At 42.0% G+C, this 11033-nt stretch overlaps 1 protein-coding gene across 1 annotated transcript in view; it reads left to right on the forward strand.

The window, feature by feature from the left end:
- The window catches only part of SORCS3 (sortilin related VPS10 domain containing receptor 3), a 209817-nt gene extending 202884 nt beyond the window's left edge, over positions 1-6933 (forward strand). Inside the window, exons 25-27 of the mRNA XM_026851516.1 lie at positions 1779-1884; positions 5997-6157; positions 6769-6933. Of these exons, the coding sequence (XP_026707317.1) occupies positions 1779-1884; positions 5997-6157; positions 6769-6833 (332 nt within the window). The 3' untranslated portion in view covers positions 6834-6933. The remainder of the gene's footprint in view (positions 1-1778; positions 1885-5996; positions 6158-6768) is intronic.
- Positions 6934-11033: the final 4100 nt, after the last annotated feature.

Below are 11033 nucleotides of genomic sequence, written 5' to 3' on the forward strand. Positions count from 1 at the left end.
TAACTCTCATGGATATTGCACCAAATCCTTATTGCAAAGGGCTTGTTAATGTAATTACTAACCAAGAAGCTTTATAGGGGCAAAGTACTCATGAAAAGAAGATCTAGGCCTCTTACAGGGAATACATGCCTGAATATTGACTTCTACAAATTAGAACTTATTTAAATTTCAATACTGCTTCTCTCCATTTTCACACAGAGTCATGAATAGTCACTTTAAGCTTCATCACCCCCTTTGCTTTAAACTACCCTAGTGTGAAGCTCTCAACTGCTGCTCAGAATTTCGGCTAGCCTAGTGTGAAGCTCTCAGCTATTGCTGAGACTGTGATGACTACAGAGGAGATGATGGATTTATTTTTTGCACCTGCTTTTTATGACTGTCCTTGCAATTATCTGAAATGTAGGATCTGTGCATGTGATACTGTTAATACCCCCTCTGAAAGATTGGGATTCATGTCCCACGATAATACACTTGAGCTTCTTTTTACATGAGACTTTCAGAGAGACAAGAGCTGGGCTAAACAAAGGCTCATATGACCTAGTTGATAGGTAATGCCTCTTTGCCTTCACTCTCTGCCTGTTGTTTGGGGATGACAGTCAGATGTTAATAGAAGCATGCTGGAATGAATTAATTTGAAAAACTGGGAATGAGATCCAAATATCTGCAATCTCCAGGTTTAGAATCTGGGTTTGGTCTAGCAAGATACTGCCAGGTGTAGATTTAGCTCACAGTACTCAACTTTCTTGCACCCCCTCAAGTGGGGGTGCTGCATTTGTTTCATGACCATTCCCATAGTATTTTGACTCAGGTGAAAGGACAGTCAGTTCTTTTTCACAAAAGTGTCTGTGGAAGTAGTAGAAACAGAATAATGTCAGGATCAGACTCTTTCTTAGGTGTGAAAATCTGGCAATGGAACCAGAAGTGACTCTATTTGCATAGACTCTGGGTGACAGAAAAAGAATAGAGAACAGTAAAAAACCAAACCCAAATATTTATGCAGTGAGAAACACTCAGCTGCTACTTACAATCATTTGCACGTCATTAGAGACTTCTCATCAGACTCTCCTTCTCAGCACAGTGCTCAGGCCATTAAGATGGTCTGCTCCAGTGAGCTCTGGGAATAGCTGCATAAACAACATGTAGTAAGACACTTTATTTAGCCCACACAAAATATCAAGGATAGATGGATCAGATCTCCAAAATGTGACGTAGCACGTGCTTGGATCCAGGATTATTGCTTTGGACTCCTCCACATTATGAAAACTGACTCAATTAAAAAGTCTGTTAGGTCTAATACAAGGATGAATCCCTGAGGTTTCTCACAAAGACCTGGTCCCTGTCACATGTGAGACAGACATATGTCCTTGAAAGATGGGAGTTGTGCTGTTCATGCATGCTCTGAGGTTGCTTCTCCAGAGGGGAATAGACATGCATCAAGCCACACTTCATAAATTTCATTTCCACTCCAGTCCCTGGAAAAGCCTGAAAAGAAATAGCCCAGAGTGTTAACACGGGAGTCATCAGCCGTTCAGCTAAGCATGGCTTACTGTGCCTTTTCACTAGGAGAAGTTAGACTGCACTGTCTTGAAAAAGGAGCTTGGCTTTCAAAGGACAAGAGAATCAATTTGTTTCCTACTAAGTGGTCTTGCCAAAACCAGCATGTACTACACAGTGGGGATAAAGCAGATGTGTCATAGACAGAGTTGAGCTCAACCCATTGGTAGTTGTGTTCCCTAATAATATCTTGCAAATATAATGCTCTGCCTTTCCTCCCACAGCACCTCTTGTTGATTCGAGCACGGGTCATAGCAGTTCGGCGATGCTGATGTTGTTGTCTGTGGTGTTTGTAGGCTTGGCTGTTTTTTTAATCTACAAATTCAAGAGGTAAGTTGATAAACTTTGGGGGATGGGAGGAGGAGACACCGGGTGGTTTACAGGAAATGTAGGCAGAGCAGTGCCTGGATTGCAGGTATAGAGCAAGTTACGCTGGCATAAGGCTTGCACCAGTATAGTTCCCTGTATCTCATATAAAGAGAAAAGACCGTCTACTGCCCTTCCACCACAAACTCAGTGCTCTGAAAGCTCACCAAGAGTTCAGAAATAAAGCTGTGACATGCTTCAGCAGATGTTTGAACTACAAATCAGAAATGGGAACCCTGCATGCTCACTGAGTACTGAGCTACACAGCGCAGACTTAGTCAAAAAATCACATGATGGATGTCATCCTAGAGTCTACATCCACCTGGCCAACTGCCTTAGTGCAGCAGCAGTATCTCATTTGTATCTTGCAAAGTGAACAGTTTAGTCTTGCAGAGGAACAGGTGTGATTGTGTTAAAGGTGGGAGACTCAAAGCCAGAAATTTTGTGTTTAGCATCAAAATGCCTTTGGGAATCTGTGCTGAGATTTTCTTTGCCAGATGTTAATATAAACCTTTTGCTAGCAGGAAGCAGGCAGGACCTGTGCTGGCCCATGGCAGTTTGCTGCAAGCTGTGAAACAAAATATGGGATAAGAGTGGCCTATTTTCTGAAGGGCTGTCTTATGAGAATATATTTTAGGCAGATGGAACTGCTTAGGAGGAACTTTGCATTCAGTACAATACTTACTGTGTCAAATGGTCTATGTGCCCAGATCCTGTCCAGTGGTAAAATACTATTAGAAGCATAAACTAAGTCTGGCTTAAAAAAAAAAAAAAAATTCTGAACATGAGTAGTTCCTCCAAATTGGGTAGTTAGAGCTTTCCTGTCCAGATTCCAGCTACGTATTTCTCTCTTGAGCTTTTCTGCTGCCCACAATAAGACTGGTACTCCTTAATGATGTTGGTGGTATACAAACAATGTTAAACATGGGATTATAACAGGCATGTATCCTAGTGTTCAGGTTTAAAGCTCCCCTCATTTCTAACCTCTTGCATTAACCATTGTCAAAATCACTGGGTGGCACTGTTTCTAGTGCTTGTTACTAAGCTCCCACTGAACCAGTGGTCCAGAACAATTTCCAGAGCACCCGTGTGTGAACCTGCCCAGGTCCAGATTTTCAGGTCTTCAGTGTGACTTGCTTGTTGCAGTCCAAAGTCTTTTCTCTGCTTCTGTGAGGCGGAATACAGCTTCCCAGGTGCATGGGGAATGGGACTTGTTTAAGGCATTGATTTAATAATGTGCTGGGGAAGCAGCTGATGATTTCACTGACTCCCAGATGTAGGATGAGGAAGGCAAAGAAGTCTCTCTGGGAGATGTGTCAAGACGTAGGTACAACCCTTTGTAGGATGTGCTTTCCTTTCTGTCTTGGTGAGATGTTTTCCTAGATTTGGCCTAATGTCTTTGACTCTGTGGTCAGCAATCTATTTCTAGGAAGAAGGATCTGTATTTTCTGGCTGCTAGAGAGCAATGAGGAGCTTGGTAATCCACTCTGGCAGTCTCCAGGTCATGTTATGCAACTACAGGTTATAAACTGACTCCTGTAGTACTTAAGCATCCTGAGCATTGAGCATAGCAGCCATCAGCCTTGTGCTGTGCTTCAGGACTGGGAAGACCCTGCCTTGTTAAAATCTGTCTGAAAATTTAATGTCTTACAAATTGGGAGTGAGGGCAAAAACATTAAAACATTGGGTTTGCTTAGCCCAAAGCTCATCGACTTGGTGTCCCTTCTTATCTGCTCTGTCCCAAAGAGCACAAAACCAGGTCACACTGACAAAGTTTACGATTAAGTCAGATGCCCAGAGTGTCCTCAGCTTGATTTTTCAGAACAGAAAGCAACTTTTCAGCTCTGTCTAAAACCTCTGGCTCAATGGATCAGAAGTGAGAGCGTGCAACAATTCTTACTGGAAAAAAAGGAAGTGATAACAAAAGCTTTCCTCTAGCTCTCAGTGATGCAGAGGTCCATTAGCCATATGTTCTTTTCTGATTAATGGTGATCCCAGCCTGAATACAGAACTGCTGCTTACAGGAAAAGGTTGTGGGGAGAGCATGGGTCTGCATGAATTTTTAATTCTACAACTTGATAGAATTGGTGCTTTGCTGGTTTGCACACAGGCTCCTTATTATGAGTCTGTCAAGTTATAGACTCAGTAGGCATGTTAAACACTGCTGCCAGAGAGATGCTTGTTGGGGAGGTCTGGGTGGAAAAGGAAGGAAGGGGGAAAGGTAGGGAAATATTCTGTAAAAAGATTGTTTCTTTGCTGGAAGATTGAGCATATAGAATGTCAATACTGGGTGTATGGGTGGCGAGTATTAGTGGGGCAATGGGGCAGTCGGTGTGTATGTGTCCTGGGACAGGAGTGCAGGAGTGTGTGAGTGTGCGTGTGTGCTCAGAGATATGTGGTGGGATGTAGCCAGCTGTGTCTGTGCTGAAAGTCACAGCAGGATTAGTTTTGTGTGTGGGGATTCACACATGTACAGCCATCTCAGTTTCTTTTTTCCCTAACTCTCTGAAGTACCTGGAAGCTCTCTGCCTCACAAGTCTAAAGAGCTTTTCTCACCTTTCCTCTCAAAGCTCAGAAGACTATCACTTATATACCATTGCATTGTTTGGAAGCAGAACTAAGTCTTCCAATATCTCCAGCTTGTTCTTATGTCCACATCTCTATACACCTCCATATGTATTCTGAGCACTTAAATCCTATGGGAATGCATTTTCCCTCTCTCACCCGATGTGTGCATTCCCTGTGTGGTGCTTATGTCTTCTAGTGATCTGTAAGGCATGTCTGAAGGTTAGAAAGAGAAGATAGGAGAAGGGGAGAGAACAGAAGGCTGCTAAACATCCCAAATATGTCCTGACTTGCTGCTGGTTAAGAACAAAATGCCAAATCACACCAATAACACAAGTTGAGGCCAGAACTTCACTGGACTAAAATCAGCCTAGATCTATTGAATTCATGAGTTGAGGCAATTTTCACTGCTTTTAATTTCTGACATATCCAACAGCAGACAGGTTAGCATAAGGAGATTGCGTTTTATATAGCCTCTTTTGAACACATCTTTCCCTCTCCTGTGTGCTTTAAAGAATTGGAAAGATAATCTGAATTTTCCTTATTTTAGCAGTGTGGACTGTATGGCACAGAGTCCTTTTAAGGGCATTGGAAAAAGCAATCGCCTTCCAACAGCCAACTACACACAGATAATCCTAACAATCCCCATGATGTTTAACACATTACTTTTCAGTTCTCTCATTTTAAACTTGCATTCCTCCAGGGATCACTAGCTAACTATCTGTCTAGGCCTATCTATCTGACTTTCAAGGATATTGTTCTAGCAGTCCACGTTAACTTCTCTTGAAAGAAGGAAGAAGAAATAATCCCTTCGCTTCCTGAGCAGCAAGGGAAAATAAGTCCTTGCAAACTTGCATGATCCATAGCATGGCAGACTGTTCATGCAATGAAATGGTAACATACAGACTTTGATGGGAGTTATGAGGCCCAAGTCCTTTCTGAACTCTGAGGCAGGACCAATTCTTTATATCTCTTTCTGATGTGCCAATTCCTACCGAGTCAGTGTGGGCCTGTCAATAGCAACAAGCCTAGCAATTTTTTTTCTTAGTTGATAGTAGTACACAAATTGATTTCTTAGTTTTGGTTTCCAATGCACCACTGATCATGTAATAAATACCGAGATAGTTGGCAGCTGCAGCTGATTGTACTTAGGTGACTGCTGCTCTCTGAACTGGGTGCAGTGTCGACTGTGTGCATGACGATTTATTTAAAAGGGCAGGACCAGAACATTTACATTTACAGCTGGAGGAGCCTTTGAGCATAGGATAGAAAGGTGGTGGCCTGAGATTTGGCGTAGCTTTAGGCTGGTGTTAGAATTAGTGGATGCTAATGGCACTTTCAGAGCTGAACATCACGGTGGTGCTTTCACCATTCTAAGAGCTGAATCTTTGCATCAGTGCCAGTGCTGCATTTCTGGGATTGGTCTCAGTTTAGTTGGTCTGATTAATCAATGACCTGCCAAGGATCCCTGTGTTACAAAACATAACCTCTCATTTTCCTTTCCTGCACAGGAAAATCCCTTGGATTAACATCTATGCCCAAGTTCAACATGACAAGGAGCAGGAAATGATTGGCTCTGTCAGCCAAAGTGAAAATGCCCCCAAAATCACTCTGAGTGAGTTCACAGACCCTGAGGAACTGATGGACAAAGAGCTGGACACACGAGTGATGGGTGAGAGACAACCCTCAGCTGGGGCTTGTTTCGCAGTCTGAGTGAGAATGTTGGTCGTTGGGGTATTAAAAGAGGCAGAAACTGTGATCCCAGGTACAAGCAGAGCCTGAGGCAGTGAGATGGGGAACAAATCTCTTTGCAAGATGGTAACAGGGAGTTTTTCTTACAGTGTTTCAGCTTTTCTCACAGTGTTACATGACCTGGGGTAGGGACCTGGAAACAACAATAGGTATACAGGAGTTAGTAATGGCTGTGTCACAGGGCTCAGACCTGTGCCTGATCATGACCCTGTCTCTCCTGTGGAGGGGTCCCAAATTCCCTGAACCCTCAGAAGTATCATCTGGGCCAATCTTAAACTGTTGGTGTGCTATCATTAGAAGTGAGTATGTCCCCAGTAGCTTGATGAGTTTACTGCTGGTCAACGGAGCTGTAGTAACAGGTTTTCTGCATGCTCCATGCTGATTGCAAATACAGAAAAAGATGTGTTACTTTTAAGTACCTTTTCTGTCTTTGCACTTACACAAGCACATCCTAAGAAGGAGTGAGAAGCAATGTAGACCAAACTGTTGAGGCCACTGTGCTGACCCTCTTCTCCATTTTCTCCTCTGCAGGAAGCATCTCAACAATTGCCAACAGTGAAAGCACAAAGGAAATCCCCAACTGTACTAGTGTTTAATACTGAGAATACACTTGGTCTACAACATTTCTGACTTTTTATTTGTAATTATTATTGTTATTATTATTATTATTATTATGATGATGAAAAAAGAAAGAGTTATATGTCATTATTATCATTTGGGAGGGGATGGGGTGGGCATTTTCTGTTTACCAGGGCTGCACTCATAAATAACAGGTGTTCTTCATATTTAGGAAATACTCATCATATTAGAGAGAAAAAACAAAGAATGAGTCAAGTGTGCAATTGGATTTGAATGCCAGCCTCCTGTTAAATACAGAATCGGAATTAAATATTCAAATCCAACAGGTAGGTATAGTACATTAGGCAACATGTTGAAGGTAAATTGTCCCTTTTCAGCCCTTTTCAAAGTAAGTCATGAATCTACTACTTCATCCTGCCAGAAGGCTCAGGCTAGGTTGTTGGACAAGGCTCTGCAACATAGCATCAGCCCTCGCTTTCCAGCGACATGCATGTCTCAGCTTTTTGCAGGATCTTGCCTCTTTTAATTGCTTTTAATTTCAGTCACCCTCCGGCACTGTTGACTGCTGAGAAAGAGGAAAAAAAAAAAAAAATCAGAGCAAACACACCCATCAGTGTTCCTTGGACTGTAGCTTGGCTGGAGGGGACAGCACCACAAGCAGTGAGGGAGCATGCCTGAGTTTATGAATGCAGCCCAAACCCCGTGCATGTGAATAGCGAGGATGCCGAAGGCCTACTGTAGATAATTACAATGTACATAGCTTTTTATTTCTTGGGAAATAATTTAATGTTTAGTAAAAGAAGATACGTTTAAAATAAAACCTGAACCACATACACACATGCACGCACACACACGCATATGCGCGCACTCACACACGTGCGCGTGCTCGCACACGCCAGCCAACCAGGGACCGTGGTGAGCACTTGAATCACACTTTGGTTCCGAGTGTGTTCCAGTTGTCTGTCATATTTCAATCTGACAGTGCTGTCTATAAGCAGCACGGTTTATTTCTTTGTGTATAACTGCAAGACTTTTTTTGTTTGTTTGTTTTTAATATATAATTTCCTATGATGGAGCAGACTCAAAGTCTGTCATGAATATTTTAACGATGTTCATCATCTATTCACCTCTGTCACTGTTGTCCACATCTGAGAAGGATCTTGATAACATCTATTAGGGAAGACGAGGAAAACAAATGTGAAATTATCACCATCTCTGTGTGGGCAAGTATCAGTGTGCTTGCAGTACCCACTACAACCTCAGCTCAACAGTGGGCCAAGTTGCAGTAGTTTTATTCCCAGTAAGAAGTCATGCTTTTGGCAGTTAAACTGGTGAAGCAAAGTGCTGTTCAGGATGTGTAAGAGTAGTAAATTTTGGCTGAACGTGATGCATGCGATTAGGGACTGCTCTTTGGAGAAGGGGATGCAGAGTCAGACCCTGCATCACTGAGCTAGGAAAGGTCTTATGGGTGCTGCAGAAAGGCTGCTTCCAGTTTTTGATGGAAGTGCCATCAGAGTAATTTCTGCATGATGGGTTGGTGCGTTCTGATTAGAACAGGGAGGTTAATGAAGAAAAGCTAGTGAAAAACCTCTTCAGGAATCTTCTAGCATGCTGAGTTGAGGATAGCCCTTAGGAGTCGTAGAATTTTGGATCAGGAGTTTGTCTTAATGGTGAGTTACTTTTATCCTTTTTTTTTGTTTGTTTGAGTTGATGATGTTAAAAACAGACCTTATTCTCCTGAGTATTGAGTTATAAAACCCATCAGGAGTGGAAGGAAGATTGGAGGCACTTTGGGAAGATGTTCTAGTGCTTGTATGGTGACAGGAGGCAGAAATGAGGCCCGGTGACAATGTTTGTTACCATTTTTTAGGATCTGAATACAGGACGCCACCTTTAATATATCTGGACTGAAATGAGGAGAGGGCTAGAATTTAGGTGTTAGTTGCTACCTCTCTGCATTGCAACATGCCAGATGGCTACAAACCAGCCTCAGTTACATGTGTTCACTCTGTTAATGGGCTGGAATGTCTTTCAGAGGTTATAATCCTGATGGGTCTGCAGGTGGAGAGAAAAGTGTTTAAACACAGTTTTGCAGAAAAACACAAGGAGGTATTTCAAGATTAAAACTGTAAAATCAGAACATATGGAAATACTGTTTTGTGTGAAGTACTAAAACTAAATATTCTTAGTTCTTCTCCATTTCAGTTAGGCTTGTGGACCATTTCTGTTGATTTAAAAATAATTATTTTCTGTTTCCTCCCTCACTTTTCTGCTCTAGTTCTTAATATAAACTGGAGAGCAATGGCTGTGTTATTCTATTTAACCTTGAGTTTCCATCCATCAGGTGCATAAACTGTTGCATTACTGTCTCTGTTCTGCTGAAACACCAAAGCAGTTTACAGTAATGGCCCAGTCTGGTGATAACACTGTTAGCACAAGGCCATAGCTTCCCATTTAGGTATAGATGGGAGGCACATACATAAACAATGGTTCAGTGGTCCTTGAGCTAAACTGTGGGCTGATCTCAGTCTTTGCTGATCGTTAAGATTTGAGGGACTGCTTTCGTGAGCTGTGCAAAGGACTGAATCTGAGATAGTAATTGTTTTCTATATTAACTTTTTCTTTTATAAACCAGGAAATGAAGTGAAAATGTTCATTGTTTGCCATTTTCTGTGTTTTTCATGAGTTTGATCTCATGTTGATTTAAAGAGAAGGGCAGGGGATTTAAAAAGAGAGGATTAGTTTTCACAATTTCTTTTCACTATTTTTCACAATTAAAAAAAAATTTTCCCTTTACACTCCTAAAGATGGCTGTTAAATATCTCATAACAGGTGGGAGGAAGCAAGGAGGAAAAATTGGGAGTAAGCTGCTGAAAAAATGGAAACATTTTCACTTCTCAAAAAGAAATTTAATCTCAGTGAAGGCTGAGAAGTTTCTGAATGACAGAGTTAGTTTTTGGAGAAACATCTGTCCAGAAAGCCATTTTCAATCCAAAATTGGCCTAAAGACTCCACAAAGCAATCAAAAAAAAAAATCCATGAAGCCAAAATTAAATGTCAAAAAAACCCTGCCTGTCTCTTGAGTTGTCTTGGACTTCATGTTCTATGAGACTTAGTGTGTATCACAACCTCTCAATGTAACTTGTCACACTGCTGTGTGGACCAGGGTCTGTTCTGTGCACATCTGGAAAGAGCTCACTAGGATGCACATGGGACCACATTTACCAGATCTTACCTGCAGCATTAGGGCACAACCATGGATGATGGCAGCTGTAAAATGCTTGTGTCATACTGAAAGATGCTCCTTTGGGATACTAGAAGGGTATCTACTGCATCCCATGGGATACCCAGGGCTGTATCTATCCATGGGACCTTGTAAGTTTTGGATTGGGCAACCAGCACAGTCCATCTTTTTTTAAAGGTACCAAGCTGTGGCGTTAGCACAGACTTGGGGTATTGGACACTTGTATTTGTGTATGTAATTCTGGGAAATAACAACTTGGGGATCTCATTAGGGTTTTTTCCCCTGCAAGTTTTACCCCTCAGGAAAATGTAATGGAAATCCTTGAAGCTGTAGATTATTATTTACCTGAGTAAGGAGGAAAGAGCCAATGTCATGAGCAGAATGTAAATAGCTTCCACCCTGTAGTTATGTATAAAGAGGAAGAGAGAGAGTGAGTGAGTGAGTGAGTTAAGAAGGTCAGTGCCCTCTATCACTGCCAGCCTTTCCCCCATGATGGTTTCTACTGTATTATCTGTAATTTAGGAATAATGCATGAGCCCTGGAGACTAGATGCAGCTTTTGGCTCTGTATGGCTGTCAGTCTGATGTAAACACCCAATATATCCTCTACTTAGTTTAACCTGTGCTTGAGAACCCCAACACTAAGCCCAAAAGGATCGAAAATGAGACTAGGGTGACTGGGAACTGCAGAGTTTTTCTGTTGCCATCAATAAGAGCATATGCAGGAGACTGTGCCTTTTCATCAGGACTAAGGTTTGGTTTCAGAGACATGCAGACATGTCCTGTTCTCCTCCCTTTCCCTTCAGTCAGTTCCCACACACATTCCAGGTCTGACAAACCAAACCAGAATCTTCACATTCCTTCTGATGATGTCAGACAGCACGTCAAACTCAAGCCACCACCATGGTTTTAAAGGATTAAATGAGGCAGACAATTGCAATACCTGTATTCAACACAGTAATACAAATGCATGA

The sequence above is a fragment of the Athene cunicularia genome, assembly GCF_003259725.1.
Source record: "Athene cunicularia isolate RWA chromosome 6 unlocalized genomic scaffold, athCun1 chr6_part1, whole genome shotgun sequence".
In the NCBI taxonomy this organism is placed as follows: Eukaryota; Metazoa; Chordata; class Aves; order Strigiformes; family Strigidae; genus Athene; species Athene cunicularia.